General features: G+C 42.9%; 1 protein-coding gene across 3 annotated transcripts in view; it reads right to left on the bottom strand.

Moving 5' to 3' along the window:
• Window positions 1–7,699: 7,699 nt before the first annotated feature.
• The window catches only part of dapp1 (dual adaptor of phosphotyrosine and 3-phosphoinositides), a 32,883-nt gene continuing 14,794 nt past the window's right edge, over window positions 7,700–25,788 (bottom strand). The window contains exons 4-9 of one of the 3 annotated variants that reach the window (XM_077579723.1): window positions 25,587–25,717; window positions 11,642–11,689; window positions 11,491–11,553; window positions 11,319–11,404; window positions 9,187–9,274; window positions 7,700–8,162 (exon numbers count right to left, since the gene is read on the bottom strand). In XM_077579723.1, the coding sequence (XP_077435849.1) occupies window positions 8,016–8,162; window positions 9,187–9,274; window positions 11,319–11,404; window positions 11,491–11,553; window positions 11,642–11,689; window positions 25,587–25,717 (563 nt within the window). In that variant the 3' untranslated portion in view covers window positions 7,700–8,015. Of the gene's footprint in view, window positions 8,412–9,186; window positions 9,275–11,318; window positions 11,405–11,490; window positions 11,554–11,641; window positions 11,690–25,586; window positions 25,718–25,788 lie in introns of all 3 variants that reach the window. The other 2 variants (XM_077579742.1, XM_077579733.1) reach the window with 2 other exon arrangements.

Genomic DNA, 25,788 nt, shown 5'->3' with positions numbered 1-25,788 from the left:
CACACAATTGTAAATAGTACCACGGTTGCACACATTTGTAAATAGTATGCGAAATTGTTTTGTCAAATTGTTACACTGTTGAATGTAAATGAACTTATTTTGTTATGAAAAAACACTTTTTCATTGTTGGTGGTAGTGTTTTACAGAAGTAAAGCACTGTTTAGGTGTTTGTGGCATCATTCATGGAAAAAAAAAGGTGTCAAATTCACTAGAGTGCATGAAATAATATCGTTTCACAAAAAGCTTGATTTCTCCGTATTTTGTTTCAAAAGTTGGCCAAGTCTTTCCTCCACCCGTTTCCCAAAAAAATACCAAAAAAACACAGTGAACGTCTTTTAACGTCTTTGGCGGTCCTCCGTAGGATTTTACTAAACGTTATTTAACGTTTTTGGCGGTCAAAGAGTAATATACATTTGAGGAAATGAGATGTACAATAAAAGGTTTGAAATTAATCCCTTTTAATAGTAATTTGTCAGGTGGGGAGACATTTGTTTGGTATTTTAGAGTATGTTGAAGGTGATATTTGAGAATTGAACTACAGGAAGCCCATGATTATTTTCCTGCTAGTTCCCCCATGTGTCAGGATACACCATGAAAAATGATTGCGTTTTCTGACCATTTATGCAGGTGCTGTACCTTGTCATTTGCAATTACACAAGTTCCCCAAAAGCTTTTCCCAAAAGGGTGTTTTTTTGGCCAGAGGTGAGGGTGTTCCCTATCAACTTGTGATGGCTCAAGGTATGAGGTAACAGGAAATAATAGTAAAAAATAATAATAGAAAAAGGTAACAAAAAAACATCCTGAGGACCTGGCTCCCGGCCTAAGTATCGACTTAAAACCACTGAGGGGGTCTGTATCATTTTTACTGGCACTGAGCAACTTTGGATGATGGAAGGAACACTGCCACACAAAAAACTACAAATGTGCTGACTGCTTTATGACATATGACACTTCCCCCTTTCCCCATTTGTTACAAAGACGGAAGTCAATTTGAATGTCGATGCAAGAGTACTGCTTTCCTGGCAGAAGTTGCAAAACAACTGAAATGTTTTGTCTGAGAAGACAAAAAAAAGAAGGTAAGATACCCATATAAAAGGACAGTCAAGGATCAATATTGGCCCAAATTTCACTCGCGTGAGCTAAAAAAACGACACAATGTGCTTGTCTTCATGGGAAATGTGGTCTTCCTTCAGGCATAACATTACCGCTTTTGTCCATATGGTGCCGCCATAATCAACATAAACTAAAAGTTACTTAGTGTTGCTGTAATTCATTATGTGATGGGGATTTCATTGAAATGTGGGTGCAATTAATTTACCACTCAAACTGTCCCCTTTATTATTTGCAATATTTATTGAGCCACTTGCATTAGCCATACGCCAGGAAAGAAGGATTCAAGGAATTCACTGTGGGGTAACAGAACATAAAATTAATCTATATGCCGATGATATTTTACTTTATTTAGAAAAGCCTGCTATTTCGTTAGGGGAAGTATTTAACTTAATAACTAAATTCTCACAGTTATCAGATTATTCTATTAACTGGACAAAATCAACACTTCTACCTATTACAGAAAATTCATGGAACCCTGCAAGCCAGGACCCACACTACTCATTTCCTATAGGTAATTTAAAATACTTAGGCATAAAAATCTCACCTAAATTAACTGATTTAATTCATTTAAACTTTACTCCACTTCTGGATAACATTTATAGTGACTTGGAGCGCTGGAATAATCTTCCTATTTCTCTAATAGGACGAATAGCCACCATTAAAATGAAAGGAATATGACTTTTGGATTCAAGTTTGTGAAAACGCATTTAAAATGACAAACGCTTGGCGCCATCGGTTGGGGCAGGCCACATTATAGAGCAGTGCTGCGGTCCCCTGTCCGTGTCCCCGCCGCGCCCCCCCCCATTTTTCTTTTTTTTTTTAACGCACCACATACACTCACTGACATGCCTGGGAGGCGGGTGGATCGGAACGTGGGGATATCATTTCCCTGTGCTCCGGTTCACCTGCTCCCAATTTTAATGCACCACACACACACACTTGTATATACACTGGGTGGGGTCACATGTGCTTGGGGGCCTGGGGGCGGCTGGGGCTGGGTTGGGGTGGATGGCGTGGGGGGAGCGGGGGCTGTGGGCCTGTGGGGTGCCTGGCGGGCCTGCAGTGCCCCATCCTGCTGCGTTGGGTTGGGGGCGCGGGCTGTGTTGGGGTGGGGGCGCTCCTGCTCCTGGGTTTGCTCTCCGACCGGTGGCCCCTGCGGGGCCCGGGGGTCGTCCTTTGGCGCTGCCGCGGCCTGGGGGGCCCTGAGGTGTTGCGCTTGCTCTGTCCTGGCAGGGGTAGACGGCTCCCCTCTTTGGTTGAGATTTTCATGCATGCCAGATCCACCACACCAGCATCTATCGAAACTCAGACACAATCTGCTTCTTCCCCAGGTCATTGAATCGGTGGAGGCTGGTGTCTGTGGATCTCACTCTGCTTTGTCTGTCCTTCCTTCCTTTCCTCAGTCTCTCCTTTGGTCTCTTGAGGTCTCCCTGATTTGTTGGAATTTAGATGTCTCTGGGGTTGGTGAAGGACTCTGGTTGGTGGCCTGGTGGGTGGTGTCTGGTCGGTGCTAAATTTCACTTTCCTTTCTTTTCTTTGGTCCTTCTGGTTTCCTGACGGCCTCACGACTCTGGCTGGAAGTGTTCGGTTTAGGTGAACGGTATGGGATTTTTTAATAGGTTTTAGGTGAACGAATGAATACACTCGCACGCATGCACACATGCAAATACACATACTCACCCACATACAAAAAAAGGAGAAAAAAAAGAGAGAGCAATGATGATGACATGTCAAATCGGTAAAATTACCGAATGAACAATACTGAGCTCCCCAGGAAAAAAAATAATAAATAATAATAATAATAAATAAAATACCACTCAAACTCAGTTTTTTTTGGAGCTTGTTTCATTTTCGCTTACTAGTGGTTTGTATCTCATTGTGTGAAGGCAGTAACCTTCACACATATATTATTTCAATCCTTTAATAATATTATTCATCCCACTTTTTTATCTACTTTCACATTATTCATCTGATTTACGTCATTCGAATTTCATTCACGCCATGCTAGGGTGTTTTTTTTTTTTTAATTCCAAATAATCACAGTTTACCCACAATTTCCCATTTTGCACTCCAAAATTCCCCATTGATTACCAATGGGAGACACATGGATCTTTGAAAGTACAAATTGATAAATCTCAAACTTTATGTTGGAATGTTTGTATGCATTCTTTACCCACACTTTTGTTTGTGATAAATGAGCCCCCTGAAAAAGTCATGGAATTTTTTTTTTTTTTGGAGTGGTAACCCAGTCAGAGCTTCCTCCAATGGATCCCATTAGTTTTCAATGGTAGCCATCTACTACCCAATTTTTCTTACCAGTAACGCATGACTTTCATTATAGAGCCAAGTTGTACTTGATGTTTACAGAAACACCAATGTTAGGTTAGAATAGCAAAGTCTATGGTTGGGTGGGACCTGTCTCTGCAGCTGGCATTGGTGGTTTTGGCGTCCGTGGTCCCAATGGTTAATGCTGTGATGGCCTCGGCGCCCAATGAAATTCCCCCGTCCAACAGCGGTGATCTTGGTCTTGGTTGTGAGTGAGATGCTGGTGGTATGCTCCCACTTGGTCGCCTCCATGTTACACTGTTCGAATGTGTAGTCGAACTCGATGTCCTGGCAGGGTCGGTTTGTGATGAAGCTTTTCAACATAATCTCTGGGGGATGCTCCACCGTGTTGGTGTAATTAGTGTAGTAGCGCACGTACATCAGTTCGTCCTCCTGAATGTCTGTGTTGATGGTCAAGAACATGTAGTTCTTGTCGTAGATGTACTCATAGTTTCCATATGGCAAGTGAAAAACATTGTTCTGAATCGTGCCCAGGCCGTACATGCAGGTCATGATTGCATTCCTCACCACTGAATGACTGGTGGTCGCCTGCCACTCTGGTCGCTCAAAATTGACCTTGTTAACCAGTAAGGAAAAGTCGTATGCTGAGATTTGCCCTTGAAGGATTTCTACTCCTAGTTGGTGTGGTACCTCAGACTTCTTCATTGATCAGTATCACCGAGCTCTAACGGTCACTTCGCCTAACAGGCAGTGTTTACTCAATGCTAAAAATTACAAACATTGTGTGAACACATCAGCGAAAAACATTGGCGCTAGCAATTTACCTTCAAAGCCAATGATGTAAGAACAAACACAACATTTAAATAGTTTCTCCATCAGGCTCTGTGGAGTTGAAGTCGCTAAACGAACAGTTCAGCTCACATCATTTACTGAGACTTTGGGAAGCTCCAGTAGGCAGCGACTAAACTCAGATGACTCAGCCATCTTCACATTAACAGTGCGCTCCGGTAGTCTCCCCCTGAAGGTATTATTTGATTACTTTATTAAGTGTAATCTTTGCGTGTTCAAAATAATTGCATTGAGATCTCATGAAGAAGTTTTCCTTGCAAATATTTATTAAGAGCTCTTAAGACACAATTAGTGATCTTACATTTGAAAGCAATGTCCAGCCACAAGTGTGTCCAGAATAGAAAACACCCACTCTTTTTATACTTAAAAAAAAACGGTTTCTCTCCCCTCTCAGGCTGAACAAAGGATTAGTGATGATAATAAACAGACATGTGATATACAGACATGTTTACTCCAGTTCCCCTACCAGCTCGGGAAACAGATGTAAACAGGATTTTACCTTAGACCTTCAGTTTTTACGACCAAATGACTAATGACAAGAGACTCTGACAACTTTATGCAACATACACATTCTTATCTCAAGAGCTGGTGGTGAGTAAGAGGTTCAAATGAAGTTCACAAAATCATTATCACATTGTATTCATTTAACTACACATGGTTATATCACATCTATATACCTATAACTAAATTCAAAAACAGTAAAAATATAAATTGAAAATGTTAAATGTCTTCACCCCCCAACCAGAAGCTCCGGTGCCTTATGACATCGAATGCGGAAAAATAATTTATACCAAAAAATGGCCTGACTGTAACTACAAGTAATGGGAAATTGGGAATGACCACATTAACAGACTCAAAACATCAAACATAATTAAACTATTTAAGTTTAAAGAAAAAAACATCTATAGAGATCCGGACGTTGACATTCACATGTCCCAAAATGGGCATTTGTGAAGCCATTTTGGCAGCATAGAAAACGCGTCTGCTGCTTTGAGTAAAAGGCAAAAGCCGCACTTTAACTCTTTGACTGCCAAAAACGTTTAATAACATTTAGTAAAATCCAAATGAGGGCTGCCAAAGACGTTAAAAGACGTTAACTATGTTTTTTTTTTGGGGGGGGGGGGGGGATGGGTGGAGGAAAGCCTTGGCCAGCTGTGCTGAAAGTATCAAGCAGATCGAGTTAGTATAATGACTATTTTTGGGCACTAGATGGCAGCGATGACTCTTTGGACAAGATCGGGTAGGCGTCAGTAGAAGACGTGAGGCGGAGCTAGAGTGTTGCGGGGAGGATGGTTGAGGAAGGGAAAATGGCGACCGGTTGCAAGCAGCTCACGCTTGTGCATTTTTTTCAAAGGCGAAAAGCATCGACCAATGCTAAAGAGCACATTGATGACGACGATGAAGATGATGGTGACTCCGAGGTTGACGCAGAAGTTGGAAACGTTGACGCGGCGGCTATGATCATGTCGTAAAGCCTCACCGGCTAGCGATGCTAACGCCGGAAAAATGCAGTGCACAACCGAGCACTTCAGCACAGGCGGACGTTCAATCGGACGATGAAGAGTACCTCGAGTCCAATGCATATTCATTGGAGGAGTGGGTACAGTCTGATCACGAAGAAGACACTGGTTCTGGACTACGATGCCACCATGAATGGAGTGGATAAGATGGATCAGAACATCTCTTACCACCCGGTATAGGAACTGAAGGACATGAGGAAGCCAGACGTAACACCACTGTAACGTCACCATATCATGATCCTGATAGTAGACTTGATGGCAACATGGCCAAACACACACTGCAGTATATACCTGCTACTCCCCGGAAAAAAAGGCCGGCAAGAAAGTGTAGCGTCTGCACGCGAAGGGGCAATCGCAGTGAAACTAATCTGTTGTGCAAATCCTGTGAGTGTTACACAAAAAGAAAAACTGTAGTTGAAACATCCACACAATTGTAAATAGTACCACAGTTGCACACATTTGTAAATAGTTTGCCAAATTGTTTTGTCAAATTGTTACACTGTTGAATGTAAATAAACGTATTTTACTATCAAAAAACACTTTTTCATTGTTGGTGGTAGTGTTTTACAGAAGTAAAGCACTGTTTAAGTGTTTGTGGCATCCTTCATGGAAAAAAAGGTGTCAAATTCACTAGAGTGCATGAAATAATATCGTTTCACAAAAAGCTTGATTTCTCCGTATTTTGTTTCAAAACAGAGCATTTGGGTGAAACTAACCATTTTCTATTGTTGATTACTGAAAAACGGAATAAGGTAGAAACAAACTTTTTTTCTGATGAAAGATGAGAGTCCAATCTTTCATTTGGTAGTATGTGTGTTTCCATAGTTCGGTCAAAGAGTTAAAAAGGCAAATAAAAGGAAAAAATTGAGGGTGACGGGCAATATTCGTTACATTAGCATATAATTTATAGCGTCAGTTTTTAATTTTTGTTGTTCAATTAAGTGTTCAAACAATACTGTAATCGTGATGTGGTAGGGCTATGGTTAGGGTTACGTTTAACAACAAAGAAAGAAAGAAGGCGTTTCGAGGGCGAAAATCTGTGTGGGCGGAGTCAAACGTTTCGGTCCACCTGACGTGGCGGCACGCCTCGACCTGGGCACTGCATCCAGGGCTAACTCATAGCTCATGGATTGGTCGATTTCCATGGTTGAGTCTCCTTCGAATCGTTAGAGCAAGTAGAATATAGCGACTGCCACCAAAATGAGATTGACATTACTGTTAGGAGACCCGAAGAAGGACCAAAGAAAAGAAAGGAAAGTGAAGTCCAGCACCGACCAGACATCACCCACCGGGCCACCAACCAGAGTCCTTCACCAACCCCAGAGACATCCAAACTCCAACAAATCAGGGAGACCTCAAGGGCCCAAAGGAAAGACTGAGGAAAGGTAGGAAGGACAGACGAAGCAGAGTGAGATCCCAGACACCAGCATCCACCAATTCAATGACCTGAGGGAGAAGCAGATTGTGTCTGAGTTACGATAGATGCTGGTGTGGTGGATCTGGCATGCATGAAAATCTCCACCAAAGAGGGGAGCCGTCGACCCCCGCCAGGACAGAGCGAGCGCAACACCTCAGGGCCCCCCAGGCCGCGGCAACGCCAAAGGACAACCCCCGGGCCCCGGAGGGGCCACCGGCCGGAGAGCAAACCCAGGAGCAGGAGCGCCCCCCACCCCAACGCGGCCCGCGCCCCCAACCCAACGCAGCAGGACGGGGCACTGCAGGCCCGCCAGGCACCCCACCGGCCCACAGCCCCCGCACCCCCCACGACCCCCCCCGCCATCCACCCCAACCCAGCCCCAGCCGCCCCCAGGTCCCCAAATCCCCAGACACCCCCCCTCCCCCCACGTAGCTGTATCATCTAATTCCTTAATCACAATCAATTTTGTGTTATTGTGTTTCCTTTTTAAACAAAAGACAAAATTGGGACAAAGTTTGTTGATAAATAGAAAATACTTTATCAATGTTTTCTCCCCACAGAAACATTACAACTGTAACAATTTCATTTATTTATTTATTTATTTACTTTCTTAAACAAAGTGTACAAAGTGGTGATCTAGGAAAACAAATTATTTATCAAACAAAAAATTCTGCCTTCATTGCACTTCTTTTGTGGGTTTTTTCAACCCAAACAAACAAGATGTTAAAGATTATCATGCAACAAATATAAAACAACATACGAAACAAATTATTTTTCAAATACAGTACTGTATGTGTTCAGGCAATCTACTACAAAGACAAGATACTAAGTCACATGACGGCACACGATCGAAACACAGGAGAGGAGGAGGGGAAGAGGGAGAACGTGAGCAAGGCTGCCTTTGCCTGCTCTGCTCTGACAGACAGAAGTGGAGTGTGCGGTGACATACCTGTTATCTGTTTGACCAAACCGCAGAACTGCAAAAAAGAGCCAAACTGAAACTAAACTACTCGATCGATATTATAGTGGCAGTATCTATCTGATAGATAATGACTTGGTATCGGTAATATTGATATATTTGGATCAATCAGCCCACCATCTTACAAAATATGACACATTGGCATCAGAATCAGTCTAATGAAGGCACAGTGTCCCTCCTTCAATTTGGTGTGTTCTCCAGTGATGTTCCAGTCTGTTCACTCTCATTGACCTTTTTGTGCCTGTGACTGGGGGGGGGGGGGGGGAATGACATTAATTGCACCATTTGAGGTTAAAGTGATATTTGAGTCATTGAGACATTTTCAGCAATATTTTGTCCAGAATGAATTTAATAACTTCTTATTATTCTTGTACAAATACATAACTTTAAAAACTAATTTTTCCACATGCTCTCGACTGAAGATGACATATTCTGTGCTGAGGAAGTAGGTAATGACCAAACATGGCTCACCCGTTTTCTGGGTTTGGTCAGCAAACTGACCCATGATTGGTCATTGCCCACTTCCTCAGCACAGGTTATGTCATCTTCAGTGGACAGAAAGTGGAAAAAAATAGTATTTTACAATATTAATTGTACATATAAAATAATGAAGTTGCCAAATTCATTCTGGATAAAATATTAAATTTTTGCTGCTGAATATTGCTCAATGAATCAAGTACTCCTTTAAGTGTTTCATAAAGCAACATGTTTCAAATTATGTAAGTCAAGAGGCAATATTGCATGACATTACTTTTCACATTTTTGTGCTGATTTGTAGCACAAATGCTCCATCGGACACCGGAACTTCTGTAAACTTATTCATGAACTACTGTTTGCAACTTCCCCTACAATTCAACTAAATGCTCATAAAGTGCAGTTGGATTTTTTTTATTATTATTATTTAGTCTGCATGTATTGGTCAGTGTACTGCACTAGGGGTGGCCTTGGAGTACTGCGACTTTTAGTTTAAATGTGATGCCTCACAACAGCACAGTTAGTAACAAGAAGCATAGAAAGCTCACCAATTTCCATCTGAGAATCTTGATCCATTCATCTGCCTCCACACCAGTCTTTGCACAGAGATAAAATGTTCTCTCGGGAAACACAAGACTGTGGTAATGTAATAAGAACAGGAAGGTCATAATTTGCAATGTTGGAATTTGGCAAGACGTCCATGGCACATAGGTGGGCTTTTCTGCCTGGCAAGAAACTCGAGAGCTAGCTACAGAGGTGGCAAATCCAGTTCCAGAAAGTAGAAACCCTGCCAAAGTTTGGCTTTAGCCCCATGTGCTAGCTTGCTCGCTTCATTTACCTTCTTTACCTGCTAGAGAGCTAACTAGGTAGCACAAGGGGTTAAAGCCAAACTGTGGCAGGTTTTTACTTTCTGGACCTGGATTTACCATCTCTGGCTAGCTCGCTCAAGAGCTATTACTTCAATGAATCTTTCATTCAGATGCTGAAAATAAATTCGTATTTAAGATTATGTTTCTCTGATACCATTACAATGAAACTTTTTTTTGTCATCATTCGTGGATTGTGATGGATCTGGATGGACCTTCAGCAGTTCCTCATTTATCTTCATGCCAAACCCCAGGGACAGGATACGCCCCTCTATATGCCCCAGTTATGACCTTTTGTCCTTCACTCCATCAGCACTATAATTTTAATCAGATGTGTTGCTGTTTTACTTGTTTATAAGGAAACTACTTGTTTGTAAGCCCGGCGAGCAGCATCGGCGGTGAAGCCAGTGAGCCCGGCGAGCGGCGCCGGTGAAAGCTAACAAGCTCCAGCGAGTGACAGCGGTGAAGCCCGCGAGCAGGACCAGCGAGTGGCGGCAAAGCTAGCGAGTGAGCGAACAGGCCTGGCGGGTGGCGACAACAGAGCCAATGAGCAGGCCCCAATCAGCAGCAAGGGATTCTTGCGATCACATGTCCTTGCTGTAGAGCTGCACATCGGGGACGGGAAAGCGGCCAGATTCAAGGCCCACAATTTAAACAATTAAAGTATTAATTTGTTTATTTTTACACGCACACACACACACACACACATATATATATATATATATATATATATATATATATATATATATATATATATATATATATATATAATATAGAGCTGTCAAACGATTACATTTTTAATCAGATTAATCACATCGTACGATTTTGATTAATCACGATTAATCGCTTAATCAAAAAGGCTTTTTTCTGTCAACATTTTTTGATCGCCAAATTTAAAGAGCACCTGTTATGTGGTAATTATTTCGACTTTTAATGTTATGAAGATGTCTTCAACATGTTTTGATCCACTGCATGTAGTTATGTTTATTGCTCAAACACAACCTGTGCCACCTTTAACGTAACCATCCGCTGTCAGCTAAAGGATCATATGCGGTCGAAATTAATAGTGTGATTAATCTGCGTTAATAAATGATTAATGCAATATTTTTTTGTGATTAATTAATTAGTTAACACTTTAACTTTGACAGCCCTGATAAATACACAGTGTGTATGTGTATATATATCCATCCATCCATCCATTTTCTTAACCGCTTTTCCTCACACAGATTTGAACTGATGCATTACTGTGGAGCATCGAGTGTCTGTTACAGAATTAAGAAGAGGGACAAAAATGTTGGCCCTGATAGCCATCACTTTTTCACTATGGAAAATCAAAAATGGCTCACAGGCCTTACACAAAGACTCCAAAAAAGTGGATTGGGGAGGGTTCAGTACCGACCCTATGGTTTTAAAATGGACCCTGAGCTTGTCCAGATTTCGAGACACTACATTTGAAAGATATTTAGATTTTTCAGCTTGAAGAATTTTTTGATAACTAATTTGATACAACACTTCAACCCTATCTTTCTTCCACTGGCGCTCTGCTTTTCGACACTCCTGCCTCGCTGCACCTGTGACATCATTGAGCCATGGCGCTGGTTTAGACCTACAGTAGAGCACAAAATGCCCTGCCTTTCTGAGCAGATCACCGTGGTGCAGTCCCAGATTGATAATGTGAAGAACTCCCTTGAGTGAATCATAATTATCAATCTGGCTATTGCCAGGTTACAAATTAAATACAGGCAGAAACTATCCATGGACTTAGCCACTCAACGATTACCGATTCAACAATCAACAATTAAGTTATCCCTTACCAAAAACAGTTGATTCTTTCTTGAGAGTAGTCAAACTGGACAGCAGAGCATGCCTTCAGGTCAAGTGTCCGAATGGGCGCCTCATACTGCAACAATCAAGAAACAATCAAGCTTACAGCTTGCTGTAGGTGTACGATTGCAAACCATTTAATGAAGTAGAACGTAAGCTAACCATTTGGTCTTTAAAGTACTTCAGTTCATTTCTGCTTAGTGTGAACCATCTTTGCTTCCAGCTCTGGAAACAAAATTTTCGTTATATGAAACAACATTAAATTACTACATGTGCAAATAAGACATGTCTAGAATCTGTCTGCTGCCCATACCTTCACAATTGCCCCTTGTTTCAGTAGATAGCCTTCCTTTGTACCAAACTGGAAACACAACAATTGACTTTAAAAAGAAAACTCAGGTCAACCTTGCTATTCAATAGAGATCTGGACGTTACGTGACTATTTCTCTGAACACGCCCTCCTGCGGCAGGAAAGTAGCGGCGCAGCGTTAATGGACTAGAACGGCGAGGAAGGCTATAACTAGCGTTTATCCGTCAACTTTCCGCTCAAGAGCATTGACAGTCACTTTGATGAAAAGGACATGATATACATGCACGAGGTGGACATGTTGGATTGCCGATGAAGTGCCAGGAGGGCTTTTTTTTCCTCAACTCGTTAACGCTGCTACGTGTAATTATCTTCTCTCTTGCCGGTGAGTGCTTTCAAATCTGATCATATAAAGGCTTTACAAATTTGTACAATCCGGATTTATTTCCCCTTTATGAGCGGTCAAAATGCCATAGAAGTTAGCAGTTTCATGCAAGTCTTGTTATTGAGGTACGTTAGCAACTAAGCAGCTGCTAATTCGGCTGCGGCTGCTGTCATTTATGCCGTAAGAAGTCTTCTTTATGGTGTTGGTCAGTTATTAAATTCAACTGTGTAATATCTATTAAACCGTAGCAGCACAAATGAACAAAACAGATTATTTCCCCCACATTTAAGTGTGGTAACAGTTAGCATCTGCTGATTCAGCCACCATGTACAGAGTGCAACATTGACTACGGATTTTTTTGTCTTCTCGTTGTGGTAGCTGGTCCACAACAGCTGTCAATCATTGTTAACTCTTTGACCGCCAGACGTTTTCAGAAAAGGGATGCCGTGGGTGCCAGCCGATTTAAGCATTTTGACTGATCTTTCAAGGTCCACAGAAAATTTTGTGTTTGGACTATGGAAACACACATACTACCAAATGAAAGATTGGACTCTCATCTTTCATCAGAAAAAAAAGTTTGTTTCTACCTTACTCCGTTTTTCAGTAATCAACAATAGAAAATGGTTAGTTTCACCCAAATGCTCTGTTTTGAAACAAAATACGGAGAAATCAAGCTTTTTGTGAAACGATATTATTTCGTGCACTCTAGTGAATTTGACACCTTTTTTTCCATGAAGGATGCCACAAACACTTAAACAGTGCTTTACTTCTGTAAAACACTACCACCAACAATGAAAAAGTGTTTTTTGATAGTAAAATACGTTTATTTACATTCAACAGTGTAACAATTTGACAAAACAATTTGGCAAACTATTTACAAATGTGTGCAACTGTGGTACTATTTACAATTGTGTGGATGTTTCAACTACAGTTTTTCTTTTTGTGTAACACTCACAGGATTTGCACAACAGATTAGTTTCACTGCGATTGCCCCTTCGCGTGCAGACGCTACACTTTCTTGCCGGCCTTTTTTTCCGGGGAGTAGCAGGTATATACTGCAGTGTGTGTTTGGCCATGTTGCCATCAAGTCTACTATCAGGATCATGATATGGTGACGTTACGGTGGTGTTACGTCTGGCTTCCTCATGTCCTTCAGTTCCTATACCGGGTGGTAAGAGATGTTCTGATCCATCTTATCCACTCCATTCATGGTGGCATCGTAGTCCAGAACCAGTGTCTTCTTCGTGATCAGACTGTACCCACTCCTCCAATGAATATGCATTGGACTCGAAGTACTCTTCATCGTCCGATTGAACGTCCGCCTGTGCTGAAGTGCTCGGTTGTGCACTGCATTTTTCCGGCGTTAGCATCGCTAGCCGGTGAGGCTTTACGACATGATCATAGCCGCCGCGTCAACGTTTCCAACTTCTGCGTCAACCTCGGAGTCACCATCATCTTCATCGTCGTCATCAATGTGCTCTTTAGCATTGGTCGATGCTTTTCGCCTTTGATAAAAATGCACAAGCGTGAGCTGCTTGCAACCGGTCGCCATTTTCCCTTCCTCAACCATCCTCCCCGCAACACTCTAGCTCCGCCTCACGTCTTCTACTGACGCCTACCCGATCTTGTCCAAAGAGTCATCGCTGCCATCTAGTGCCCAAAAATAGTCATTATACTAACTCGATCTGCTTGATACTTTCAGCACAGCTGGCCAAGGCTTTCCTCCACCCATCCCCCCCCCCCCAAAAAAAAAAACATAGTTAACGTCTTTTAACGTCTTTGGCAGCCCTCATTTGGATTTTACTAAATGTTATTAAACGTTTTTGGCAGTCAAAGAGTTAAAGTGCGGCTTTTGCCTTTTACTCAAAGCAGCAGACGCGTTTTCTATGCTGCCAAAATGGCTTCACAAATGCCCATTTTGGGACATGTGAATGTCAACGTCCGGATCTCTATAGATGTTTTTTTCTTTAAACTTAAATAGTTTAATTATGTTTGATGTTTTGAGTCTGTTAATGTGGTCATTCCCAATTTCCCATTACTTGTAGTTACAGTCAGGCCATTTTTTGGTATAAATTATTTTTCCGCATTCGATGTCATAAGGCACCGGAGCTTCTGGTTGGGGGGTGAAGACATTTAACATTTTCAATTTATATTTTTACTGTTTTTGAATTTAGTTATAGGTATATAGATGTGATATAACCATGTGTAGTTAAATGAATACAATGTGATAATGATTTTGTGAACTTCATTTGAACCTCTTACTCACCACCAGCTCTTGAGATAAGAATGTGTATGTTGCATAAAGTTGTCAGAGTCTCTTGTCATTAGTCATTTGGTCGTAAAAACTGAAGGTCTAAGGTAAAATCCTGTTTACATCTGTTTCCCGAGCTGGTAGGGGAACTGGAGTAAACATGTCTGTATATCACATGTCTGTTTATTATCATCACTAATCCTTTGTTCAGCCTGAGAGGGGAGAGAAACCGTTTTTTTTTAAGTATAAAAAGAGTGGGTGTTTTCTATTCTGGACACACTTGTGGCTGGACATTGCTTTCAAATGTAAGATCACTAATTGTGTCTTAAGAGCTCTTAATAAATATTTGCAAGGAAAACTTCTTCATGAGATCTCAATGCAATTATTTTGAACACGCAAAGATTACACTTAATAAAGTAATCAAATAATACCTTCAGGGGGAGACTACCGGAGCGCACTGTTAATGTGAAGATGGCTGAGTCATCTGAGTTTAGTCGCTGCCTACTGGAGCTTCCCAAAGTCTCAGTAAATGATGTGAGCTGAACTGTTCGTTTAGCGACTTCAACTCCACAGAGCCTGATGGAGAAACTATTTAAATGTTGTGTTTGTTCTTACATCATTGGCTTTGAAGGTAAATTGCTAGCGCCAATGTTTTTCGCTGATGTGTTCACACAATGTTTGTAATTTTTAGCATTGAGTAAACACTGCCTGTTAGGCGAAGTGACCGTTAGAGCTCGGTGATACTGATCAATGAAGAAGTCTGAGGTACCACACCAACTAGGAGTAGAAATCCTTCAAGGGCAAATCTCAGCATACGACTTTTCCTTACTGGTTAACAAGGTCAATTTTGAGCGACCAGAGTGGCAGGCGACCACCAGTCATTCAGTGGTGAGGAATGCAATCATGACCTGCATGTACGGCCTGGGCACGATTCAGAACAATGTTTTTCACTTGCCATATGGAAACTATGAGTACATCTACGACAAGAACTACATGTTCTTGACCATCAACACAGACATTCAGGAGGACGAACTGATGTACGTGCGCTACTACACTAATTACACCAACACGGTGGAGCATCCCCCAGAGATTATGTTGAAAAGCTTCATCACAAACCGACCCTGCCAGGACATCGAGTTCGACTACACATTCGAACAGTGTAACATGGAGGCGACCAAGTGGGAGCATACCACCAGCATCTCACTCACAACCAAGACCAAGATCACCGCTGTTGGACGGGGGAATTTCATTGGGCGCCGAGGCCATCACAGCATTAACCATTGGGACCACGGACGCCAAAACCACCAATGCCAGCTGCAGAGACAGGTCCCACCCAACCATAGACTTTGCTATTCTAACCTAACATTGGTGTTTCTGTAAACATCAAGTACAACTTGGCTCTATAATGAAAGTCATGCGTTACTGGTAAGAAAAATTGGGTAGTAGATGGCTACCATTGAAAACTAATGGGATCCATTGGAGGAAGCTCTGACTGGGTTACCACTCCAAAAAAAAAAAAAATTCCATGACTTTTTCAGGGGGCTCATTTATCACAAACAAAAGTGTGGGTAAAGAATGCATACAAACATTCCAACATAAAGTTTGAGATTTATCAATTTGTACTTTCAAAGATCCATGTGTCTCCCATTGGTAATCAATGGGGAATTTTGGAGTGCAAAATGGGAAATTGTGGGTAAACTGTGATTATTTGGAATTAAAAAAAAAAAAACACCCTAGCATGGCGTGAATGAAATTCGAATGACGTAAATCAGATGAATAATGTGAAAGTAGATAAAAAAGTGGGATGAATAATATTATTAAAGGATTGAAATAATATATGTGTGAAGGTTACTGCCTTCACACAATGAGATACAAACCACTAGTAAGCGAAAATGAAACAAGCTCCAAAAAAAACTGAGTTTGAGTGGTATTTTATTTATTATTATTATTATTTATTATTTTTTTTCCTGGGGAGCTCAGTATTGTTCATTCGGTAATTTTACCGATTTGACATGTCATCATCATTGCTCTCTCTTTTTTTTCTCCTTTTTTTGTATGTGGGTGAGTATGTGTATTTGCATGTGTGCATGCGTGCGAGTGTATTCATTCGTTCACCTAAAACCTATTAAAAAATCCCATACCGTTCACCTAAACCGAACACTTCCAGCCAGAGTCGTGAGGCCGTCAGGAAACCAGAAGGACCAAAGAAAAGAAAGGAAAGTGAAATTTAGCACCGACCAGACACCACCCACCAGGCCACCAACCAGAGTCCTTCACCAACCCCAGAGACATCTAAATTCCAACAAATCAGGGAGACCTCAAGAGACCAAAGGAGAGACTGAGGAAAGGAAGGAAGGACAGACAAAGCAGAGTGAGATCCACAGACACCAGCCTCCACCGATTCAATGACCTGGGGAAGAAGCAGATTGTGTCTGAGTTTCGATAGATGCTGGTGTGGTGGATCTGGCATGCATGAAAATCTCAACCAAAGAGGGGAGCCGTCTACCCCTGCCAGGACAGAGCAAGCGCAACACCTCAGGGCCCCCCAGGCCGCGGCAGCGCCAAAGGACGACCCCCGGGCCCCGCAGGGGCCACCGGTCGGAGAGCAAACCCAGGAGCAGGAGCGCCCCCACCCCAACACAGCCCGCGCCCCCAACCCAACGCAGCAGGACGGGGCACTGCAGGCCCGCCAGGCACCCCACAGGCCCACAGCCCCCGCTCCCCCCACGCCATCCACCCCAACCCAGCCCCAGCCGCCCCCAGGCCCCCAAGCACATGTGACCCCACCCAGTGTATATACAAGTGTGTGTGTGTGGTGCATTAAAATTGGGAGCAGGTGAACCGGAGCACAGGGAAATGATATCCCCACGTTCCGATCCACCCGCCTCCCAGGCATGTCAGTGAGTGTATGTGGTGCGTTAAAAAAAAAAAGAAAAATGGGGGGGGGCGCGGCGGGGACACGGACAGGGGACCGCAGCACTGCTCTATAATGTGGCCTGCCCCAACCGATGGCGCCAAGCGTTTGTCATTTTAAATGCGTTTTCACAAACTTGAATCCAAAAGTCATATTCCTTTCATTTTAATGGTGGCTATTCGTCCTATTAGAGAAATAGGAAGATTATTCCAGCGCTCCAAGTCACTATAAATGTTATCCAGAAGTGGAGTAAAGTTTAAATGAATTAAATCAGTTAATTTAGGTGAGATTTTTATGCCTAAGTATTTTAAATTACCTATAGGAAATGAGTAGTGTGGGTCCTGGCTTGCAGGGTTCCATGAATTTTCTGTAATAGGTAGAAGTGTTGATTTTGTCCAGTTAATAGAATAATCTGATAACTGTGAGAATTTAGTTATTAAGTTAAATACTTCCCCTAACGAAATAGCAGGCTTTTCTAAATAAAGTAAAATATCATCGGCATATAGATTAATTTTATGTTCTGTTACCCCACAGTGAATTCCTTGAATCCTTCTTTCCTGGCGTATGGCTAATGCAAGTGGCTCAATAAATATTGCAAATAATAAAGGGGACAGTTTGAGTGGTAAATTAATTGCACCCACATTTCAATGAAATCCCCATCACATAATGAATTACAGCAACACTAAGTAACTTTTAGTTTATGTTGATTATGGCGGCACCATATGGACAAAAGCGGTAATGTTATGCCTGAAGGAAGACCACATTTCCCATGAAGACAAGCACATTGTGTCGTTTTTTTAGCTCACGCGAGTGAAATTTGGGCCAATATTGATCCTTGACTGTCCTTTTATATGGGTATCTTACCTTCTTTTTTTTGTCTTCTCAGACAAAACATTTCAGTTGTTTTGCAACTTCTGCCAGGAAAGCAGTACTCTTGCATCGACATTCAAATTGACTTCCGTCTTTGTAACAAATGGGGAAAGGGGGAAGTGTCATATGTCATAAAGCAGTCAGCACATTTGTAGTTTTTTGTGTGGCAGTGTTCCTTCCATCATCCAAAGTTGCTCAGTGCCAGTAAAAATGATACAGACCCCCTCAGTGGTTTTAAGTCGATACTTAGGCCGGGAGCCAGGTCCTCAGGATGTTTTTTTGTTACCTTTTTCTATTATTATTTTTTACTATTATTTCCTGTTACCTCATACCTTGAGCCATCACAAGTTGATAGGGAACACCCTCACCTCTGGCCAAAAAAACACCCTTTTGGGAAAAGCTTTTGGGGAACTTGTGTAATTGCAAATGACAAGGTACAGCACCTGCATAAATGGTCAGAAAACGCAATCATTTTTCATGGTGTATCCTGACACATGGGGGAACTAGCAGGAAAATAATCATGGGCTTCCTGTAGTTCAATTCTCAAATATCACCTTCAACATACTCTAAAATACCAAACAAATGTCTCCCCACTTGACAAATTACTATTAAAAGGGATTAATTTCAAACCTTTTATTGTACATCTCATTTCCTCAAATGTATATTACTCTTTGACCGCCAAAAACGTTAAATAACGTTTAGTAAAATCCTACGGAGGACCGCCAAAGACGTTAAAAGACGTTCACTGTGTTTTTTTGGTATTTTTTTGGGAAACGGGTGGAGGAAAGACTTGGCCAACTGTGCTGAAAGTATCAAGCAGATCTAGTTAGTATAATGACTATTTTTGGCCCCTAGATGGCAGCGATGACTCACTTTGGACAAGATTGGGTAGGCGTCAGTAGAAGACGTGAGGCGGAGCTTGGTGACTCCGAGGTTGACACCGAAGTTGGAAGCGTTGACGCGTATGATCACGTCATAAAGCCTCAACGGCTAGCGATGTCATGTTTGGATCTGTTTTCCTTGTGTGTCTTCCTTGGTCTTGTTAAGTGTGATCCTGCCCTTCCTCGTGTGATCCAATCAGTGCCCTCAGCCACTTGTGTCTTGCCCCAGGTGTGTCTTGTTGTGTCCTTAGTGTCTGTGTATTTAGTCTGCTGTTTTCCCTCTGTCTGTGTCGGTTCATTGTCTTTCCTCGTGTCATGCTGCCCGTTTTTGCCTTGTCTTTTCCCCATGTCATGCTGCTCATTTTTGCCTTGTTGTTCCCCCCATGTTTTGGTTCATGTTTTGGTTCTAGTTTTGGTTTATCTTGAAATTTGGAAGATCGCTTTTTGTTTGTAGAAATTAAAATCCCTCTTTTGATTTAACCTCTGCCTCCTCGCCCTGTCTTCCCGCATTTGGGTCCCCAAGCTCCCCCATCTTGACAGAATGAACCGACCAGAGAAGGACCCAGCGGGAGCGCTGAAAGCCACGTTGTGGAATCAGGAGGCACGCCTGTCACGCCATGAGGCGTTCCAGCACGCCATGGCCAGCCAAATGGACCTACTATCATCCTTGATTGAGGGAGTCGGGCGTCGTTTGGCTTCAGCTGGTGGCGCTCGGAGTCGCCAGCCTCAACTCCCCGAACCACGTCTGTCGCAGTTTCAACTTCCCGAACCACGTCTGTCGCAGTTTCAACTTTCCGAACCACGTCTGTCGCACCTTCCATTCCCTGAACCACGTCTGCCGCAGCTTTAAGTCCCCGAACCACGTCTGCCGCAGCTTCAAGTCCCCGAACCACGTCTGCCGCAGCTTCAAGTCCCAGAACCATGTCTGCTGCAGCTTCAAGTCCCCGAACCACGTCTGCCGCAGCTTCAAGTCCCCGAACCACGTCTGCCGCAGCTTCAAGTCCCCGAACCACGTCTGCCGCAGTTCCAAGTCCCCGAACCACGTCTGCCGCAGTTCCAAGTCCCCGAACCACGTCTGCCGCAGTTTCAAGTCCCCGAACCACGTCTGCCGCAGTTTCAAGTCCCCGAGCCACGTCTGCCGCCGCAGTTTCAAGTCCCCGAGCCACGTCTGCCGCCGCAGTTTCAAGTCCCCGAGCCACGTCTGCCGCCGCAGTTTCAAGTCCCCGAGCCATGTCTGCCGCCGCAGCCCCAGGTCCCCGAGCCACGTCTGCCGCCGCAGCCCCAGGTCCCCGTGCCGGCTCCTCGGCAGCCCCAAGTCCCCGGGCATCCTCGCCGCTGCCGCCCCTGGCCTCGGCCGCCCCTGGCCTCGGCCGCTCTCGTGCAAAGTCTCTTCGCCTCTTCCATGGCGGCGTCAAGCCCATGAGGGTGGACAGGAGGTATACGTCCCACTGCCGTTCTTTTCCAGTGTGGTGTCCAGGGCGCCCTCCGGACCGGCGCCGCCGGGCTGCCCTCGTCCGGCGTCCGGGACGCCCCCCGGACTGGCCCTGATGGATGTGCCAGGTTCCCGCCTCCGTGCCCCCCTCCGCCCGCCCTGTTTTTTAACCTTTTTTGTTATAGGTACGTCTGGGAGCCGTCCCTCGACGGAGGGGTTCTGTCATGTTTGGATCTGTTTTCCTTGTGTGTCTTCCTTGGTCTTGTTAAGTGTGATCCTGCCCTTCCTCGTGTGATCCAATCAGTGCCCTCAGCCACTTGTGTCTTGCCCCAGGTGTGTCTTGTTGTGTCCCTAGTGTCTGTGTATTTTCTCTGCTGTCTCCCCTCTGTCTGTGTCGGTTCATTGTCTTTCCTCGTGTCATGCTGCCCGTTTTTGCCTTGTCTTTTCCCCATGTCATGCTGCTCGTTTTTGCCTTGTTGTTCCCCCCATGTTTTGGTTCATGTTTTGGTTCATCTTGAAATTTGAAAGATCGCTTTTTGTTTGTAGAAATTAAAATCCCTCTTTTGATTTAACCTCTGCCTCCTCGCCCTGTCTTCCCGCATTTGGGTCCCCAAGCTCCCCCATCTTGACAAGCGATGCTAACGCCGGAAAACGCGGAGCACAACCGAGCACTTCTGCACAGGCGGACGTCAATCAGACAACGAAGAGTACCCCGAGTCCAATGCATATTCATCAGAGGAGTGGGTACAGTTTGATCACGGAGAAGACACTGGTTATGGACTACGATGCCACCATGAATGGAGCGGATAAGATGGATCAGAACATCTCTTACCACCCGGTATAGGAACTGAAGGACATGAGGAAGCCAGACGTAACACCACCGTAATGTCACCGTATCATGATCCTGAGAGTAGAATGGATGGCAACATGGCCAAGCACACACTGCAGTATATACTTACTATTCCCCGGGAAAAAAAAGCCAGCACGCGAAGGGGCAGTGAAACTAATCTGTTGTGCAAATCCTGCTGCGTCCCCTTGCACGCAGGGGAGTGTTACAAAAAGAAAAACTGTATTTGAAACATCCACACAATTGTAAATAGTACCACAGCTGCACACATTTGTAAATAGTTTGCCAAATTGTTTTGTCAAATTGTTACACTGTTGAATGTAAATAAATGTATTTTGCTATCAAAAACGCTTTTTCATTGTTGGTGGTAGTGTTTAACAGAAGTAAAGCACTGTTTAGGTGTTTGTGGCATCATTCATGGAAAAAAAAAAGGTGTCAAATTCACTAGAGTGCATGAAATAATATCGTTTCACAAAAAGCTTGATTTCTCCGTCCAAACACAAAATTTTCTGTGGACCTTGAAAGATCAGTCAAAATGCTTAAATTGGCTGGCACTCAGAGCATCGCTTGGCGGTCAAAGAGTTAAACATTTTCTACATTTATAACCTTCAATTTAAGTCCAAGATGAGCTTTCTATCTGGAGTATTAGAGGAGCTATGACCAAAGTATTCCACTGTACCCTAAATCGGGAAAAAAATGAAAATTCCAGAATTACCATTCCAAATGGGATTAAGCTATTTTTCTGCATCTAAAAAAAAATCATAAACAATATTTCAAACATGGGTTATGTAGTCCTATACTATCTGAAGTGAATTACATAAAAAGTGAATAATGTCATGCCCCCAAGGTGGACCAAGGTATCAAGGCGCAACATTAAACATAACATCCTCATCTGTTTCCTCTTCTTCAAGGGCTTTGGGGGTGACGTCACCCTCAAACCATAGTGGTTCTAAATTGCCAGTCTCTATGTTCATGTGAAATCCATGGTTGAGAGGGGATGGGATCTCTGGGTAGTACTCATGACACATACAGTGCCTTGCAAAAGTATTCACAACTCTTGAGTTTTTGGCACGGTACAACCACAAGCAAATATATTTCACTGGAATTTTATGTGAAAGTTAAACACAAAGTAGCACACAATCGTGAAGTGAAACAAAATGTATATCTTATTTCAAACTTGTTTAACAAGATCAACAAAAAACTGAAAAGCAGGTTGTGCAAAAGTATTCGTCCCCCCTGTATTAGTAGTTTGTCAAACCCTCTTTTGCTGCAATTATAGCTGCACGTCTTTTGGTGTATGTCTCTATCAGTTTTGCACATCAGGAAACTGAAATATTTGCCCATTCCTGCTTGCAAAACACCACCAGCTCACCTAGATTAGATGGAGAGTGAACCGCAATCTTAAGATATTAGGATAGATTTTCTATTGGATCTGGATCAGGACTTTGACTGAACCACTAGCATATTGATGCCTCTTTTCTTTTCTTTTTTAACCATTCCATTGTCGCTTTAGCTGTATGCTTCGGATTGAGCCTTCATCCAAATCTCAGGTCTATTGCAGACACCAACAGGTTCTCTTTCAAGATTGCCCTGTATTTGGCACCATCTTCCCTTCAACTTGCGCTCCCTGTCCCTGCAGAAGAGAAGCGCCCCCAGAGCATAATGTTCCCACCACCATGTTTGACAGTGGGGATGGTGAAATGTAGGCCAAAAAGTTAAATTTTGGTCTTATCTGACCAGAGCAACTTCTTCCACTTGTCAGCGGTGTCTCCTTCATGGCTCCTGGCAAACTGCAGACGTGACACTTCTTGTGGCTCACTTTTAGAAATGGCTTTCTTCTTGCCACCTTCAATACAGGCCAGATTTGTGCTGATTGTTGTTCTATGGAAAGATTCCACAACCTCTGCTCAGGGTCTTTGCAGGCCATTTAGAGCAGAGGTGGGCAAACTCAGTCCTCGAAGTCCTGCAGGTTTTGGAGGTCTCCCTCTTTCAACACAAGCTGATTCCAATCAACAGGATTGTTATCAGGCTTATACAGAGCCTGCTGATCTGCTGATCATATATTAGCTGTGCTGCCCTTGACGACGAGTTTGGACACCCCTGATTTAGAGTAATTAAAGGCCTCTTTGGCACTTCTCTGATCAGTGCCCTCCTTCTTCGGTCAGGAACTTTGGAGGGATGGCCTTGCCTGGGTAAGTTTGTGGTTGCTTCGTACTCCATCCACTTATGGATGATTGATTGAACAGTACTCTGTGATGTTCAAAGCTTTTGAAATCGTTTTGTATCCTTCTCTTGATTAAAATCTGCCCAAAACATTGACCCGGAACAGCGGGGTGTGTTCTTTAGCCTTCATAATGCTAACTAAAGATTAAAATTGCGGTTCACAAACGCTCTCCATCTAACCTGGCTGAGCAGAAGCTGTTTTGTAAGGAGGTATGGGCTAACAACACACAACAATCTGACATAAGGTCACATGTTTGCCATTTCAAAACACTGTCATTCAAAATGACACTACATTAGCTAATTAGCCAATATATCTGGCCTCAATGGTTAATTGTTACCACCTCAATCAGGAAGTAAGCACTATAGGTGAACACTTTTTTTTAATTACAACAATCCACGACGTGGCAGAGAGATGAAGAGAAAGAGAGAGGGTGAGAATGAGAGGGGGGTAAAGAGTGAGAGGTAGTGGTAGAGAAGTTCATGGCCAAAGAAGACAACAACTTTCAAATGAAATCAGAGCATGATAATGTCATCAACCATGGGCTGACCATGCGAGAGGCACCCTAATTTTTGTTGCCTCTCTTTTTTATACATATTTTTTCTGCAATTTTCTTTTCCAGTTTACTGTTTGGCATGAATATATTTGTTCACTCCAATGTAGACATATCGGCTGTGCATATGTTGCACTGATTTGTTGGTGGGAAAAAAAAGTACATTTAAATTGTTGAAAAGTTTCAACAGCATGTGTGTATTGAAGACATTTAACATTTTCAATTGATTGTTTTTGAATTTACTTATAGGCAAATAGATGTGATATAATCATGAGTGTTTAAAAGAATACAGTGGGATGGTGATTTTGTGAACTTTATTTGATCTTCGTACCCTCAAAGCTATTGAAGATAGGAATGTGCATGATGTTATCAGTCTCTTGTCATTAGGGACTGAAGGTCTGGGGTCAGATCCTGATTGCATCTGTTCCTCCAAGCAAGAAGGGGAACTGTTAAAGATGTCTGTTTACCATTAACATTACAACTTTGTTCAACCTAGGAGTCGACATGTCTGTCCTTTGTTCAACATTACACCTTTGTTCAACCTAGGAGTCGACATGTATGTCCTTTGTTCAATCAAGAGGCGGGAAGAGGAACCTTTTATCTTTTGACTATAAATAAGTGGATGTTTTGTATTCGAGTACACACTTGGGGCTCCACGTTGCATTCAGATGTGGGTGTCCTAACTGTGTCTTTAGAAGCTTCTAAATAAATCTTTGCAAAGAAACCTTCTTCATCAGATCTCAATGCAATTATTTGGAAATAAACGTGTTCTGCTTTACACACATTTTGCAATTCAAATGGGCACTTTTTAAATGCACTGAACACGGTTCACTGTATAAAACACAGCAATCTGACAAAAGGTCACATGTTTACCATTTCAAAACACTGCCATTCAAAATGACAATACATTAGCCAATTGGCCAATATATGAGCCGCCTAGCCAAACACCTCAATGGTTAATTCTTACCACTACAATCAGGAAGTAAGCACAGGTGAGCACCTTTTTTTTTTTTACATCAACAATGGAAGATGTGGCAGAGAGAGGAAGAGAGGGTGACAATGAGGGGGGAGAAAGAGAGGGGGGAGGAAGAGTGAGAGGTAGGGGTAGAGCTGGTAGAGGAGTTCATGGCCAAAGACAACAACACGTTACTTAATCTTCTCATCAACCATGGGCTGACAATGCAAGAGGATGCCTAATTTTTTTTGACTCTCTTTTTTATATATATTTTTTCTGCAATTTTTGGGGATGGACCAATAATCGCCGATAAAAAGCTAGCGGGCTAACCTAATAGCCATTTTTTAGTGGATATTGGGAGTTATCCCGGGGTTAGAGTGTGGGTGAACGGTTAGCCCACGAGCTAACAGCTCGCGAAATAGCAGCTATTTGGGAGTTAGCGTACAGGTGAATGGTTAACCCGCAAGCTAACTGTTAGCTCTCGAGCTAACCAGCTAGCTCGCAAATTAACTACTATTAAGTTAGGTACGTAGGCAACAATAAGCAGCCGATCTTTCTTTTAATGATCGTAACACCTCGGTTGTCATAAAGTTTAATCATTACTTTCATTACTTATCATATTAAAGGTTCTGTGTGTCATACCGAGGGAGCATTTGCCACAAGATCATTTTCTGTGCGGCCAGTCTGCAGAGCTGTGTGAACCCGCACAGATTCATAGATGGATGGCTCTTCCACTCTCCATGGGTATGGATACTTGAGAACAATGAGAGTCCCTAAGACATGGAGAGATGATGAGAAAGAAGAGCATCCCTGTCAAAAAGAATGATTCAACTATATCTCCACT

This window comes from Vanacampus margaritifer, chromosome 1 (genome assembly GCF_051991255.1).
Source record: "Vanacampus margaritifer isolate UIUO_Vmar chromosome 1, RoL_Vmar_1.0, whole genome shotgun sequence".
Taxonomy (NCBI): Eukaryota; Metazoa; Chordata; class Actinopteri; order Syngnathiformes; family Syngnathidae; genus Vanacampus; species Vanacampus margaritifer.
The sequence above is the reverse complement of the archived record's forward strand: the minus strand, read 5'-3'. Positions and strand labels throughout refer to the sequence as shown.